The following is an 18639-nucleotide window of genomic DNA, read 5'->3' as shown; positions in this document are numbered from 1 at the left end:
TGGGTATTTTTGGTTTAGAATTAAAAAATTTTAAATTTGAAACTATATACGGTATCATGTATTTACTTTCAACTCAATCCAATGTCAGTGAATAACAGAGCCTGTGACAATAACATAAATCTTCCAAATTACCTTACATTTTGTATCATGTGAGGTTTTTTAAATGTAACAGTAAGGTTTGAAGATTACTGAAAAGTAATGGTGCAGGATTGCAAAATACACTTTATATAAACAATAATACGGTTCACTTATTTTATATATGTACAAATAAATGGGTTGTTTATCGACACTGCAGTAAACTGTTTTGAAAATCATTGCTATATCACACTAATGTTGTAGCAAAATGCATATACTTCCAAAATGTTCTCTTTTATATATCCAAGTGTTCATAGGATTCCCACTGAAATACGTGCCTGACTCTGCTGGAGTGCCTGGACTCATATTTTCTCCAGCAGCATTCTGGTGGGGATTGACAGTGACTTTACTACATATACTGTTTGTGTGTTATGAACTATACAGAAGATTTATGGGAGATCTCTCAATACAATTCCTAGAGACAGAATCCAGTGTATTGTTGCTTTCTCTAAGTGTGATCAATGGAAATATCCTGTTGATGGAACTTGTCATTTTCAGTACCTACGCCATGAAGTATCCTCGGTTCCTAAAATTCTGCACCTTACTAGAAGAGTTTGACCACACTTTGGAACTTGGACCGTCAGAGTACAGTAATACAGGAGAATTAATCATTATCATCCTTTCCACGGTGACTCCGGTAATACTAGAAGGAGCTGACCTGTTTAAGGCATTACTGAAAAATGAGGATGAACTTATCATCAGAAGGATGATTTCCTATGTCTTTATGGTGGTTATAACCTGCGGCCGAACTGGTATTTTAATCCATTTCCAACGGGTCGCCTACGCCATTGCTGATAGATTCAGCATCCTTAACGAAAGGATCAGACGAGAAGTACTCCTCAAGCTGAGTCAATTTATCCAACGCCAGAACCCTTCACGTGCTGATCTCAGACTGGAATGTGTCACTCGTAACGTCCAGTCGCTTATGAGCGCTTATCATCTCTTATGTGACGTTGTGAACCAAGCCAACGTCTTTTATAACGACTTGTTATTAGTCTCCATCGCTACTGCATTCATGAATATCACTGCGAGTCTTTATTTCTCAATACTTTCAATAGTGCAGGGTAACCTAGCAGGTATTATCGCCATGGCAGTTTGGACCTTTTCCCAAGCCGGTTTTCTGGTGCTGGTCACTCTCTTCAGCTCTGGTGTCTCCGAAGCGGCTGGTGAGACTGCACCGCTCGTCCGTAAGCTGATCAGCCAGGACTTGGGCTCGGAACTGAGGGAACAGCTAAAGTCATTTTTGCTGCAGCTACTAGATAAAAACGTAGAGTTCTCTGCAAGCGGATTTTTCCCGATCAATAGGAAAATGTTGACTTCAATTGCCGCAGCTGTGACTACCTATCTGGTGATAATAATTCAATTTGACGCTCAGTTTACATAAGGAAATGTTAATTGACTATTTTGTGTTTAGGGTAACGATGTTAGTAATTTTAATATTTTTCTTTTCACGCGTGTAGGCTAATTAAAACTGCATTGTTATACATTTGTTTATACTACTTACATATTCATGTTTATATATTAGCACGCAGTAGTTGTGTAAAAGTAAGTAAGAGGCACCACCATCATTTTACCTTTTACTATACCGGTACTATACATTGTTAAACTTCTATGATTGTTTCAGATTTATATTCACTTTCCGTGTAACATAGTGTTCAATAAATAGTAACTTCAAGTCAATTGCTCAATCTAACACTTTTAATTGAATTTCCCCGACAAATTTGAATGACTCCTCACTATTACTACAAATAACTATAAAAAAAACGCACTCATAACACTAATATATCGTATAAGGTTTAGAAAAGTTACAATTTGAAATAAATATAATGTTTGTATATGCATAATGTAAATATAATGCTATATTGTTAAAAATGTTTAAACAATTTTAAATTTAGCAATCTAAGCATACCAAACAAGATATCCTGATTGACTGATTCATCAACGCTCAAGAACATTCAAAGATAGAGAGCTATTATATTTGCACATAGAGGCGGACTAAGGAAGGAGTTTTCTCTCCGACCTCAGGGATCTGCTCCACTGGCTTATAAAACTGTGAAACGTCATATAAGAAATGCACTGCTGGAAATATGTTATTAATTGAACCCCTCAAATTTAATTAGCTATCCTGTGTAAACATTTTAATATGACAGCACACATAATTTTAAATTGGTTTACATTTATAGTTATTGAAGCTTGAAATTTAAGTAAGTTTGACAGTGACAACACCTACAATTTCAAACTTTTTTGGGATTGCAGTGGAACCCAGAGCTTATCCATACAAGGAAGTTAGAAGTCTTGGTAAAAATGTACTTTGAACTGTGTACATTTGAACAGTTATTACAATTAATTATGTAGTGCTTGATCAGTAATGTAATTTAGATAAAAAAAGCAATACCATCTGACTTTTATCACAGATTTAAAGTCTATTATAAAATCCACCTTAGATAATGTTTCACAAAAGAAGGCTACTCAGACATCCTTATGTATATTTCTTCTCGTCGGGGCAATGAAGCAAAAAGATTCGTTCATTCAGGCGCAAAGCTTAAGTAAAAGCTATTAGCAGTTTTGCTTCATATCTAATGCTTTTAACTATGAACAAAGACATAATATGGACGTACAATATACCTATTGTTTCTAAACTACGAGTATACATACCACATTCATTTATTATCGAAAATCTAAGTATTTCTACATTTGGATTCTTTCACACTGGCCTAGATCTTTTTGATTGTTACTGAATTTGTTGGCTTTATTCAATCAAATACCATAGAATGTTGGGGAGAACATAAGAAAAACATAGCTTATAAAACTGTTTCACTTTTAATTCGGAACCCCTAAACACTATTCGTTTACTTTGAGTCTAAAATGTATCAGGAGTTTAGAATACCTTTCAGATATTATGACATCTCAGGACTGGTAAAAATATAATTAAATACAATAAAACCATGTGGTACCTCATATAAACAAGAAATCGCTTGCGTAGGCGCGGGTAACTGCTAGATAACATATATTGTCCAAACTAATAGTCGTTTTCATTGCCACTATTTATTTAATTTAAAATCCTAATATTTAAGTTTTTATATAAAAATATGGTTTACTTATATTTAGGATTTAAACAGCCTGTTTATTTAATATAAGAATTGTTCGTTCTAGTTTTGTGACATTAAAAGCGTTACTTCCTGCCTTAAAACTGCCTCAAGGAGGTTTAATCACAGATTAAACGGCTGGGATTTCAGTTGATTTGCTAATATTATTTTATTTTGGACATAGAGTGAGTTAGCATTGATAATTACACGTTTAGTATATAGAGATAATTTAATTCATGTATGTTAGACAAATGTGACAGGTTATGCTATCCTAGGTGCAGTCACTGGTACTAATGGGAGTCATGACTAAGATGGTGACATTACAGAGTGCCTGAATGGAAATACTTTCATAAGCACGTAATTTACCTCACTAAAGAAACGGAATAATATTTACGTTATGCATCATGATGACTTTCTAGTCGAAGTCCAAATGTACTCGTTCATAAAATTCAATCATAAAAGTGACTATAAACTACCGTGTGTTTTTAAAATCTCTGTGGATTAAATTTACACAATTTTGAGGTCGTCTCTGCATGATCAGGATACATGTTTTACTGTACCTCAAAATCCTGTTTTACTGAGAAAATGTTTTTTTTTTTATTTGATAAGTACATACCTGTATATTAAAATAGATGTAACAAAATAACTAGCAAGTGTTACGCTTATACAAACATATTTTTATGATGAATACTGTAGATTTTAAGATTGCTTTAACAAATTTGTCTCCTTTAAACGTATTATTAACAGCAAACAAATGCTATGCTTGGTACCATGAAGAATGTAATAAATCGACTGAAGCTGTTTACGGCGTTGGCCTGGCAACAGCATTGTCCGGCTTTGTCGTGATGGCACCGATCGATCTGATGGGGAGCACACTTGGCCCTTCTTATTTCAGTCACTGGGACCCGTACTTAGATTATAACCTGTCTCATTATACGGTTAACTAGATTTATATTTAATTATGTCCATTTGGTAAGAGCTGCTTCTGATGGTTATCATTGCCAGGTATATTTAAATTTTCATATCGAAGATGTAATTAATTAGTAGTAAATTAAATCAAAAATGTATATCTTAAGTTATAACTAAACACACTTTACTGTTCGTAAACATAGTAAAAGGCAGGAGTTCCCCAGATCACCCGTCTGACGATGCAAGTTTTGACAGTCGGCTTCGCTGAAGTTGTAAAATTTCAAGTAAATACAGATCAGTTCATTCTCGAAATATCGTGCAGACATAAGACAGAGAAGAATTTTTCCAGCACACACACACACACACACACATATATATATATAAATTTCAATAAACATCGAACCACAAAAAGTACTTGCTCCGCTGGGATCGAACCCGGATCTCCCACTTGCCGGTTAAGTAACCAAATTTAGAATCCTCATAAACCTAAAACTAATCATTTGCCAGTAGCTCATCAGAGGGTTCTACAAACTAAACGGTCTGATGGTATAAATTTAAGATATGGATAGTTGTAAATATAAAATTAAGTATTTCAATTCGTTTTATTTTATTAAATTACCTAATTAACCACAAGTTTACTTTATAAATTGATATTCCTAGTATTATGCAAAATCATTTAATTTTTGTAATTTAAAATTAGTTTTATGATCTTATGATGTATTTTTTGTTTATTAGTTTTTTGTTAGTATGTTTACACTTTTATATCTCTTGAAAAATGTCTTGTATTTTAGTCTAAATATAGGAAGTTTGCATGTTCATTTTTCTGTTTTTACATGAAAAACACATTTTATACCGTTGCATGATTGTAACTACAATATTACGTAGTTATTAGGTATAAATATTAGTAATAAATCAATATTAGTCAGGTGGCATCTTTTGAGCTAAAATTCGCCAAATGGACTGAGAAACGAAGATTTCACGGAACTTCTATTAATTGTTGTAATGTAGTTTTTACATAACCATTTTCAATTTATATAACATGACCAGGTACAAAACAATCTGCTGCAAACAAATATATTATTCATAAACATCGTCTTCGACTTATTGTGAAATCAGGCTCCAGTACAATCTCCAGTGGCCAGCAATTCACTCTGAAAGGGTGTCAATTTTGCCCTCAATCAAGGAGAATATAAGTTGTTTCTGTTCCTCCAAAGCCATACTTTTGCCCAGCTGTCACGTTTTGGTGATTTCGAGGTGTAAAAAGAATATAGTAGTAAAGAAGCTGTATAAATTCTTTTCATCTCCCTATTAGCTCAGACTTCAAATTCAGACAGCGTAGTTTTATAATCGAGCTACTTTTATTATTACGGAGTATGCTAATACAATATCAGTGCTTGTAGTCCTCCAGATTATTTGAAGATTAAAATGAACTAGTAATTACAAGGATGCAACTTCACACGTAGTATTATTGATTCATTTTTAATTAGAAAGTATATAATGTTAGTTTTAGTTTTTAGTTTACTATAGTAGGTGTTATAAGTGTTAGTACATACTTAAAATAATAATTAAAAATAATACCGTTCCGTTTGGTTAGATAAATTAAATGAATTTACGACAGAAACAAAATAATACCTTTTGCTTTATGACACTGATTGCTTCTTATTCTTTAATTTTTTAGTTTGATGATTGTGTACAACACAAATATGTTCTAAACATATATATTCAAGTATTCACTTACGTTACCAAATTTTACAACCCAATTTTTGCTAGCTTAAAATATATTGTTTAAGATAAACGTGCTTATGTCAAGTAACATGCTAAAAAAAGTAACCAATCTTACCAGAAACTACCAAATCGCAGTTATTTATATTTAATGGTTGCTAAATAATCAAGAAGGGTGAGATGTAGTACGTAACGTGTAAGTAATTCTACCAGACGGTATTAAATATGTGATTATTCAAATTGATTATATCTAATATACTATACAGCCGCATGTGTAACTGACTCACTGACTGATATATAGATACAAATTCTAACATAGTTCTAGAAGTGCTAGAAACTTGAAATTTGGCATGCAGGTACCCTTTCGCAATATGACCAGGAGGAAAAGTCTGAAAACCGGACATTTTTACTTCTAAACCCCTCAAAAAAATTCGAGAAAATTTGCACATTTTTTCACCCTTGCAGGCCTTTTTGTAAGCCCGATAGCGGGCGAACCGTTGGAGCTAGCTCGGCATCTGACGAAAAATTCATGGTGAGGAATGAAGTGAACTACAAAAAAGGTCGAGTGACTTTTTGCTCTATCTTCCATGGTTAAGCGACAAAACGCTCGAATATTTGACATTCCAGAGATTTTATCGCTAAAAATAATGTTTCGAGCCCAATAGCGGCCCGAACCGTTGGTCGTAGCTCAAATCTGATTGGCCAATCAAATTAGCAAAATTGGCGCGATCTACAGAAAAGGGTCTAGTGACTTTTTGCCTTATCTCTATTGGTTTGGCTAAAAAACGTGATTATGTGCAATTCTTTTGTAATTTTTACGTGAAAACTTTGTTTTTAGGGTCGATAGCGGCGAAACAATTGGTCGGAGGTTAAAACAAAACAAAGGTTAGATTTAGGAAATAATATGATCTAAAAAAAACGTTTAAGTAACTTTTTACTATATCATTTTCACACATTTCACATTTTCAAGAAAAGTACCTTGCGTACTTATAGGCCCCCCGATATCATAAACCCCCTCCCCCTCCCGCGAATTCTGGTAGATGAACTCCTTGATTAAATTAGACCCCGTGATCAGCCTAATAATCTGATAAAGGTAGTTTTTATTTTGTTTACACTGAACAACTCACCATAGTTGGCCAGTGCAGTCTTTTCTCCCAAGCTTTGTACTGCAAAACCAGAGGTCGTAGATGAAATCAGATAGCAGAATCCTCCTTCAATTTTAAATTTTCTACAAGAAAGGTTTGGTAACTTTTTGTCGTATCTCTAACGGTTAAGGCCGTAAAATGCTCTTTAAAATCAAAACTTTGGTTAAAATTAACCACCCTACTTTCGTAAACGACTGACTAGTATACGTCTACTGGAGCACATCGTGAATTTGGCTGAGCGTTAGCGAAGGTAACATTAACCCCTATGACCAGATAAACCTCCTGAGTAAATTAAACCCCCCCCCCCCGATGTCTTAAACCCCGGTAACATTAACCCCGTCCCCTGGGAATTTCCTGGTATGACCAGATTAATTCCTGAGTAAATTAAACCCCCTAATCAATTTCTTAATCTGTTAAATATTACTGACTTAGATTGAGTACTCTTCATGTAATAACACAGCTTTCCTCATAACGCCCTGTGGTACCACGTACAATTTTTAACCCACGATAACATCAAACCCCCCTCCCGGGAATTTCCTTGTATGACTAGATAAACTCCTGAGCAAATAGTAACCCCCTAAACAACTTAAAAATACTGACTTATGGTCGTTTTTTTATTATATTACACTAAAAAATTCACAATAGCTGACGAGTGCAGACTTTTATCCCAAGCGTTGTACCACCTAAACCAGACGTCCGTACCTCAAATCTGATACCAGAATCGAATTTAATTTCCGACAAGAAAGGTCCAGTCACTTATTGTCGTATCTCTAACGGTTAAGCCGTAAAAAGCTCTCAAAGTCCAAAAAGTTTGGGTAAATCCGAAAAAAATTAAACTATGATATACAAACCTAATCTCGGACTTTAGTTACCATCAAATTCTTCTTGTCTTCTAATTTCGCGAACACATAACTTAATTGTTCTACGGTATCTATTGATTATTATTATACACCACATATCAATTAGCTGAGCGTTAGCAAAGCATTATGACCCGTACGATTCTCGAGAACGGATACATGAAAATTTGGAAACCTAATGTCTGAATTTAAATCAATCACCAAATTCTGCTTATCCCCAGAATTTGCAAGCGTACACCATGGGGACCGAAGGCAAGTAATATATATATATATATATATATATATATATATATATATATATATATATCAATTGGCTTGATATATATATATATATCATACCAGAAAAATATACCAAATTCGGTGCAATATACGAGTACTAAAAATCACATAGACTCCACAGTAAACCCATTAGAATATGCTCAACAGCAGATTGGTACATATGGTCCAGGTATAGAGTAACATAAACTGGATATGCAATTTGACAATATGGTCTATATGCAAGTTTATTTAGTAAATACAGTTACGTTATTCACTAGTTTAGGAGGGGCATGATACGTGATTGCTAACATTGCATACAGCAACATGTATGTATGTACAGAACATGTTTGGCCATAATGCCTATTTACTGTATGTAAATATACTTGAACCGGACCTACTGTTTTCGCATTTAAAAATACCTGCAGCTTCAAGATTATAAAAAGTATGCTATATAAGCTTAGCTTTTGTTTACTGAGGATATTTAAGGTCTGACATTTGACTGACCTATAAATAAAAGAACTTTCGTCTGGCAAGATAATCTTTCAAATGAAAAATAAACCCTTTAACATATAACAACTTATCTTTGCGATAACCCTTGTAACCGCTCCGCTGCGCCATTTGCAGCAGGGATGCGGTAGATCTCAAGTAGATGATTATCAATTCACAGACTAATTCTCATATACAAATTTATAAACTTCAGTCTGGTAGCTCGTGGTATGAAACGTATGCTAATTTTATATACCTTCTGTTTGGTTCGGCATTCAAAAACTAAAATTGATAATATTAACATAGCTTTATTACCTGTTGGTGTTGTTATAAATACATGAGACGTTTCCTAAAGTAAAAAATATTTTATATCTTTTAATATAGTGTATTTTTAATTTACTAGACCATTATGTGCTAAATATACAAATCTATTTATAAACGTATGTAATTATTTTATGATTTGGTAATTTAAACTTTATCCTTCCACCCAACACTAGATTATATTTAGATTTATAATGAAAATCTCTCATATACTATTAATAATATAATATATATATATAAATATATTACAAAAAATGTATATTATTATACTATTTTTATATTATTAATAGCTAAAATGCTTTACCAATAAACGTATTTTAAGTTTATGAATAAAATATGCGTGTGGAACATAGCGCAAATATTAACTTAAATATATATATATATATATATATATATATATATATATATATATATATATATATATATATTTAAGCAGGCTACTATTATTAAATAATATTTTTATAATATACCCTTATTTATACATTACATAATATTTCATATTTATATTTTCTTTTAATTCATTAATAACATTTTTCCAATACATAATATTTTATCTAAGTTGAAAATGAATACCACATCTTTTTGTAACTCGTTTATATATTTTACACGCATAAGATTAGCATTTATTTTGATGGGTTTTAAATAAATAAGTTGAAATATGTTTTACTGCAAAATTTAAAAAAAAAAACTTTTAAAAGATAAATCTTTTCTAAAGATTGAGTTGTTTGTTTCTTGGCTCATCTTTGTCTCGAGTTAAACGTTTTGGCCTTACTCATCATTGCTAAAGCAAGGTAATGACTTAACTTGTTGGATCGCAAATGTAAATATTATTTTATATAGAATATGTAAATTTTACACTACTACTTACGCAACTCCTTATTAACACCCAACGTTTGATCTATTATTAATACCTAGCGATTAACAATTTTTGCGACAACTCTAAAATACATTCAAGGCATTTAAGGCTTGAGCAACATAATCAAAACCTTCACGACTTTTGCATTCCTTGCTGTGGAATATATGGTATTGCCATGATATCGAATAAAAGGTTTTATAAGGCTATACTAAAAACTATTTTAGTGGTGACTAACGAACTCCATAATAAACTAGAGTTTTAATATGTTTATATTAACACTTTCTAATTTTCATTATACGTTTAGGTTGCTTCACAACAACACTAAAGTTTGAAACTGGTAGTATCTATTTAAATAATTTGGTAACATAAAAACATTCTCACAAGAACCCACGTTCCACGACTCTATAATTTAGTGTTGGTTGTAAGCCCAGTTGCTTGTTGTAAGGTTTCCTGCCAACACTTTTGTTCAATGGTTCATATGACTTTTCTGTATCATTCTAGGAAAAGCTATGCCATAATTTTTCACAATTCTAGTAAGTATTTAACATTTAAATTGACATAACATTCTACAATTTTTTAAATAAAACGTAAGTGTTATTTTTGGTATTCACAGTTAATTTAGTGACAGTTAACAGAACATAAACTAAACCTTTTGGTTAATAACTTTAGATATTATTTTATAAAGTAATTATATTTTAATTACAACTCTTTAGTTACATGAAATGTTTAGTTCAATATCCTCGTAGTTGCAATTTTGTGTGTGTAGTTACTATAACATAGAATTAAGTAATAATGTGAGCAGTATCACCCAAACTTTTAAGACTTAAATTTACACCCTGGTTGTTATATAAATGGTATTGCTATAATGTTGGAAAAAATGTTTTTTTAACAAGCCGTGTTTTTCTAGGTAATGACAAACTTACTCTGTCATAAAATGGTGTTTGAAAATGTTACTCAATCAAACTGTAATAACACGTTTGAATTGCCATACAATAACACTAAAGTATCATTATTTGAAATGCACGTTTAAATAGTTTTGGTAACAGATAAACATTCTCACAAAGGTCCCATGGTTCGCATTAAGGTTTAGGGTCGGACGCGCCAGAGTTGTAGATCTCGGGCTGCCTGTGATTGTATGGCTTGTCCCTTATCTGAGGGATTACGACCTGAACCGTGGAATGTTTCGGGCGGAGGAGCCAAACGACCACATAGCCGTGGGACGTGTTGTTGGGGCCAAGTATAGTCTCTCCTCTACGTCTAATAAACAAAGAATTCCGCAATAACTCTGGATAGCAGGATTTCTCCTAAACATTTTTACGGTACCTGTTACACTTCCTTTAAGGGCTTAAACACCTGTGTCATTTTCATTGCTTTTGTTTAGCGTATGACATGAATTGTTCTATTATGAGCACGATGTTTATTTAAGAATCTTGTGTATTCCTGCTAATTGAATAAATTAACATGCAGGTTATGTACGTACTGTCAACAAAAATATATTGATTAAAATACAATTAATTAAACTTCAAACACACTTCGTCCTATAAATACAATCATAGTTGAGTTTTACGTGTTGGGCACTGTGCTAAATACGTTTTGAATACGAAAATTTCATTTAAAAGAAACAAATAAGCGTAACAGTATGAACTGATTTGATGATTTTAAATCATTTCATTTGTCGTTGTTTATGCAAATACAACGTTCCGGAACAAGTTTATATCCAAGCAATTTACTGACAAATTTCGTCTCAGTATGAAAAATATATTCTGTGTGATTGAGTATCACATATTTAAATACTAACATAATGAAATATCCGAATACCAAAACACCATTCTTCAAAACTTACAATATAATAAGATATAAATATTTAATTACAGTTTACAAAAAATTTCTAATTAATCCTAAAAGTTTCAATAGTGAATAAGTACTTCTATATTGTTTCATTTAAATTTATATAAATTATTAATAACTAATAGTGATGCAAAAAATTTTCAATAGTTGTTACGTGTTGTGCTGTTTTCGTCTTTGGAGAGAAGACAAGTTTCAGTCCAGACAAACAAATAGACCGACTATCATTCCTCACCCCCAATTGTCGTAAAGTCAGGAATGCCACTCACTCACTCCAGCTAGTCTTTACAGAAAATAGTCTTGCGTGTGATGAGGAAGTAGTCTTTTCCTTACAAGTTACTTTTCCTTAATGTATTATTTGACTAAATATTTTGTGTAAAAATTTGAGGTGAGAGGTATAAACGATGTGGGTGATTAACTCCTTAAATCTTTTTTACACAATACTTATAGTCTTCGTAGAGTATTTACTTACAGTTTTTTTTTGTACTCATTTTGGAATGGTCAAAATCTAATTTAGTCCAAAAATATAAAACGCCATAACTTAAGTGAATGAGAGAGGTGAGGGGCATTGTGTAAGACATGCACAATGTTACTGTTAAAATTCAGGGCATTCAGGGAGATTATAAAATCAGGAAATATTTTACTGCTTAAAAATCTTTAAGGTGCCGGTATGTATTTGTGCACTTCTTTATACAACTATTGAAAATTCAAATGTAACATGTAACCTATTAGAATTTTGTAAAATCTACTATTATAGAAAATTAAATTGTCGTATAAAATACTCTTTTTTGTGAATTAAAAACCCTGTATATATTGAAAAGATAAGAGAATTTTAAGGAACGTACTTTGTTAAATAACAAAGCCTAACACACATACATAGCCTATTCACATGTTGATGTATTACCTCTCTGAATACTGTTATAGACAAGACCCGTTGAAGATGTTAAAACACACTCTAAACAAGTTATATAGATTAGAGTGGATACAAACAGTATTGTTACTTTCTGAGTTTGGGTACTGCTGCCAAAAGGAGATCACAATATCCCAATTTCCATTCTAACTAACAAGGAAGAAAATACTATCTCGGAGCTTATCCATTTTTAATCTTCTGATATTTGGTTTTAAATTCTTTTTTTACCGTTCGGAACCCCATGGTTCACTTTACAAACATGAGTTGGAACCTGTTTTAACAATATGGCTGCAATAGTTTGCTGGAAGCCTGCTATGCAGTCTGGGTTCTGTCTGGTTAAATAGGTGATTGGTTGCATTGTTCATTATTCAGGAACTATATTTCATTCATCATCGTTCTTCTTTTGTATGTCAAAGTCAATTCATGAAATAATTGTCTGCTACTGGATAACGTTGTAGTTTTGATAAATTTTCAGCCAAATACCTAGTTTACGGATTATCATATTTTAGTACTGGTAACAATTCTAATCAAGTCAGACTGTTCCAAGGTTTAGCAATGAATTATTTGCTATCAATATCCTACAAACAATAATTTGATAAATTTTAGTTTTATTCGATAGTAATCCATTTCAATTGAAGATTGTATAATTATCTGCATTTGATATCTCTAATAATTGCATGTAATGAAAATCAAAATTCTGTTAAATAGCCGTTAATTATTCAACATACTAAATTAATCTCTTATAAATAGTATTCTTAGGATCTAATCTAAATTTTGTGTTGGCGTTGAATTCAATAAAACTGAATATTAAATTCATTAAGATTATACAAGTCTAATGTTTTTGGCAAGGGGACGAATTTAGGTAAATTTCCTTTAAGTTTTACAGAGCTTTTTGTATGACATAATGGCAAGATTAGGATTTTATTTAGCATCATCCCAATAGTTCGTACGGTATAGCTGTTTTATAGCATCCTCTTCAGATAGAGAGTTCACATTACGCTGTTTTACTAATACTATCAAGAGTATGGATTTAGTTGTGAAAACAGACGAAATTATTTGTGTTTCAATGTAAATTAAATTAATTATTTTTATTACCGTCTGATTATAATTTCTCGCTTTTCATTACTCTTGGCGATTAGTGTTACCCTTGAAAGTAGTTAATAACATCACTTTTACATCCTATTTGAAACGCAATTTAAACTATTTGCATCATTTAACTCTAAATTTGCCAATTAATGTTATTAGTTTTGTAGGTGCTCGAATAATTGTTGCATGTAATATATAGTATATATGTTATAAATTAAACTTAAACTCACTATTTATGTCATTTGCTATTTCTTCAAGTTTGCAAATAGTTTTAGATTTTAAAACATATCAAATATGGAGAATAGGTATCAGGCTAAAGATAAAAGAAGTTATTAAGTCCCTCGTGGAATAAAGCCCTAACTCCCTTCATTTATCATTCCAGGCGAACCGATTAAACGATTAAGGATTTTAATTTACATTTGTCGTTCCCTTGGGAAGTAAAATAATACAATCTCATATTTGCTAAGGTTTTTATTCCGAAATGTAAAATGTCAATATTCTATATAGTATTTATTACAAAAGATTATGAAAAGTTTTATTTTTGAAGATTAATCTAACGTTCGTTCAATAATAAATTTTCACGGGTAGAAATAAATGGAAAATAGAGCCCAGCCCAACCAAGATTGCAGAACACATTAATAACATTGATTGCCGATATCATGATAAAAGAAATCTAAAGTCTTTAAAAATAATCCACATCTCATCTTGGCCTCCACCACCTAAGATAAAGAATAGCGTTGCTAATGGCGCAGTGTAGCGGTTAAAACCGGATTGCAATGTCGAGCGTCACTGCTACTTGGATGGGTGACCGCTGAGCGATCCTGTCCTTGGAAACAGCGCCGCCTACATCCGGCCATTGGTGGTGGTTAGGAAGTCACCTAAAATCGTTGGTCCCCAGGTTGTGTTAGAGAGGACTTCTTAGTCTTAAATTCGCCTGGTACGATAGAATATCCTTTAATAAGATTACTCCACCTTAAATTAAATTTTATATATATATTTATTTATTTTATTTATAAATAAATATATGTATATATTATTTATTTGTATATACATTAAATTCTCTATTGAAAAACATGAGAGTGAAAATATTTATTTCCTGATGGAACAAATATAGCTATTGTATTTTGAATAATGTGGTTGCAATTATTGGTTTTAAGATGTGCAGGTTTTTCCTTTTTTAGTTTTTCTGTGACAACGCCTTTGTCTTCTGTTTACGTCATAAGATATCTTCCAATTAAAATAAAAAAAATATAAATTTTTTTATTAATAGTTTTACATTTTTTTCATTTTACTCGACTGGGTCATCCTAATAGAATGTTACCAAACAAATCCTGAAAGAAACAATACTGGTTTTTATCAATGTGTACGTATACTTTTGCAGTATGTTTATACAACCTTTCAACACAAAAAAATATGTAGGTATGTAACATTTAAAATAAAACATGCTTTTCGCTGCAGACGTTCTTTCATAAATTATTTCATTAAACATTTAATTTCTTAGAGCCAATGTTACAAACATATTTTAATCCTCTGGGTATGATATTAAAAGGAACTGAATGTAATGTTATGTACATATGTTATAACATATAATAATATAATATAAGTTGAAACTAGGTCCTGGAATGATATTAAATACGTAGCTAATTTAATTAATAATACTTTTAAAATGCTCGCAATCCTAAAATGAAATATGCAACATTTAAAATTTGTCTGTTAGGTGGCTTAATATTTTTATATTAGTATAAACAAATAATACAATAGTCTACTATAACAAGTACACAGTTAATCGGTTTGAACTCCATTTTCAATAACTGTTTCATAATTGCTATTAATATCCAAAGATTAATGTCAAAATATCGTAGAATACGATTTTAGGTTCTGTTTCACCCATTCAAAGCGAAGGAAAATTATGTTTTCTTAAAACACAGCTTCATATAAATGTTTTACTTTAATAAATAATGTATATAAAAACATGTACTTATGAAGTATGTTGCTGAAATGAATTTTAATGGAACTAAACTGATATAAAAGAATTAATTATATAACGTTGATGCAAGTAATCCACCACTAAATATTGGAACACATTGGCGATGTAAGAATTTCCGATTCTAACAGTTTGATAATCCGTATGATAAACTAATTATTTGCCTTAAAACGGATCAAAACCATCTTGTAGCATACAGCTATTTCACAGGAATGTACTACACAAACAAAAGGGGAACGGTGCTGAATAAAACGCAGTTCCGTAGTAATAAACAATACGACCAATCACCTGTGTTTGTTAACTGGACAGACTCCGACTACACAGCAGCCAGCAAACAATTGCAGCCACATCGCGAAACACATGTTCCAATTCGTTTCATGGAGTGCAAACCATGGATTCTAAGCGTTATAGAAAGTATTTTTAAAAGAAATCGTCAGAGGTGTACGAAAAGCCATAGATCCGAAATAACTAGTATTTGCTGCCTTGTTATACGAGAGGTATTAGAAAAATAAGGTTCCCATGATTTTTTAAAATAGACAGCTCTATATTTTTACTTAGTGTTATACATCAATTTAAAACTTAAAAGTTAAGCTATTTTTCCACATAATCACCGTTTCTGTCCAAACACTATTGTAGACGATGCTCCAAATTTTCTATCCCCATGTTGTAGAATTCTGCCGCCAATCCTTTGAGGAATTGAGTAACCTCTTCCTTGACTTCATCATCGGTACTGAAGCGTTGGCCACCCATGTTCCTTTAATTTTTGGGAATAAGTGATAATCACTTGGGGCTAGGTTTGGGCTGTTGGAGGGATAGGGCACAATAGTCCAGCCAAAATTTGTCAGCAGTTCTTGAGTTTGACGTGAGACATGAGGTCGAGCGTTGTCATAGAGAAGTCTCACACCACTGGACAATCTTCCTCTACGACGGTTCTAGATCGCGCGTCTCAGTTTTCTTAATGTGTCTTAATGTTTCCCCATAAACTTCGATTCACTGACGATGAATTTCAATAGGTGAAATCTGTTTTGCATTTAAAAAACGTATCACAGCACGAATTTTGCATCTGGCGGTAACAACGATAGGGAGCTCCATCTTCGAAGGCAGGTAGACCGGCACTGTTGGACGTAGCGAGGCGCGAATGGTATGGATAGAGAGAGGGACAGTTGATGAGTAAGACAGTGTTACCAGATTTCTCCCAACATATCTCATTTTGTCTAGGCGGCATATTAAACCTTACTTTTCTAATACCCCTCGTAACTAACTGGAAATGTAGGTATTTAAGTATTATGATCTCCTCCTCCTACCAGTACCTAAACTCAGTAGGTAAAAACCCTGTACGTATCCATTCTAACCTTTATAACTAGTTTAGAATGGGTTTTGAAATATTTACCGCGTTTAGTCAATAATAGTATTCAGAGAGGTGGCATATTAGCGCGTTAGTAGCATAAATAAGTATCCTTAAAATTTCTCAGTCTTTTTTTTAAGAAAATGCTGGTTTTTAATTCACAAAAAGTAATTTAAATAACTAGTAAACCATGTAGAGTAAAAAGTAAGTTACATTAATACGTCACTTGTTACATTTTTATTTTAAATAATTCCAAACTTATGCGTGCTTTAAAGTTTTTAATGTCGTAAAATATGTATTGATCTTATACAGTAAACAGTTAAACACTTTTTCATATTTAATAAAAAATATTAGTATTTAAAACGCTACTACAAATTGTAGAAGTGAAGGAATACGAACTAAAAAATGTAACGAAAAAGAAAAAGATGATAAAATTATCTCAAATTATTAAAACTTCATTAGAATATAACAACTGGATGCATAGGCATAAATATTCTAGATAACCAAGTTATTTAAACAAAAACAGTGATCCAGTACGACCGTTTTTACAGCTAAGTAAAGTAGATTTTATAAGACCTCTATCATTTCAGTGTGTAAGGTGATTCGTAGCCTTTGCTTGGAACATACAATGTTTTTAATCACCGATGGAATAAGGTTTAGGAGATTAGGAGTACAAAAATGTCTTTTATGAAACGTTTTTAATCTAATTTTCTGAAACTTAGTTACATTTTAAATGTTATTTCTTTCCGTTAATTTACGAAGTTACCCTGATAAGGTTTTTATAGTTTTTCAACAAGCGCTTTACATTATGGGTGAGATATCATGGTGCAAATATGTTTGAAGATTAAATAGGACATTAAACACAGTAAAAATATGCCTGAAGCTATTAGAGGTGAAATTAAACTAATATTCAACGCCCAATCGAGGACGAATTTAGAGATAAAATATCTTCATGGCAAATCTCAAAATGTCAACAAAACTTTAATAATCAGTAAGCTGCTATAACGGTGGAAATATTACCAAGTCCAAACTTGTAGACTTGATTGGACATCAATTAAGACTGAGGAAAGTGAAACCTATGAATACGTTTTGACCAAATCGTAAAGAAAGAAACGCTATTTCAAAATATGAAATAGGAGCAGGACGACAGAGCATGCTTAAAAGGATGAGGCTAAATCAAGTATTCAACCAATACACTGCCTGTGAAGTAAATTTTTTTTCCTCTAAAACTATTTCTTTACACTTCAGGAACATTAAAAAAACTAATAAGGATGTTGGATTCAGATTTACACAGCCTTTATTACCTAGAAAAATACATGCTGAGTTATTTTCCATCACTTATACAGCATTTCAGTTTAAAATTTTAAAGACCAAAAATATACTATAAAAAATAACAAATTATAAATTATAATAGTTTTAACATTGTAAAAAACTTAGCATACGGTGAAAGGAGCATCAAACAATTGCTATAAATGTCACTTCTATAGGCCTATTATTAGTTCTTTGATAAAGTATTTCTATTAGCACTACGAGTATAGCCATCCCGTCTCCACTTAATGGAACATTTTCAACAAATTTTATACCACTTCGAGTCTGGAAAACATTAAAATATCTACATAAACATCCTATTCCTTCTACAAATAAAATAATAAAGAGTTAAGATAAATTTAACTAAGTCTAACAACAAAATTAAT

General features: G+C 32.0%; 1 protein-coding gene across 1 annotated transcript; it reads left to right on the top strand.

Annotated features, from left to right (window-relative positions):
- The first annotated feature begins 343 nt into the window (after window positions 1-343).
- On the top strand, window positions 344-1519 carry LOC124352716 (putative gustatory receptor 2a). The gene has a single exon (XM_046802382.1). The coding sequence runs from the start codon at window positions 344-346 to the stop codon at window positions 1517-1519; it is 1176 nt and encodes a 391-aa protein (XP_046658338.1).
- Window positions 1520-18639: the final 17120 nt, after the last annotated feature.

This window comes from Homalodisca vitripennis, chromosome 1, assembly GCF_021130785.1.
Source record: "Homalodisca vitripennis isolate AUS2020 chromosome 1, UT_GWSS_2.1, whole genome shotgun sequence".
Lineage (NCBI taxonomy): Eukaryota > Metazoa > Arthropoda > Insecta > Hemiptera > Cicadellidae > Homalodisca > Homalodisca vitripennis.
The sequence above is the reverse complement of the archived record's forward strand: the minus strand, read 5'-3'. Positions and strand labels throughout refer to the sequence as shown.

Coding starts and splice junctions, on each gene's coding strand:
- LOC124352716 (XM_046802382.1), top strand. CDS start 344: ATGCATATACTTCCAAAATGTTCTCTTTTATATATCCAAGTGTTCATA.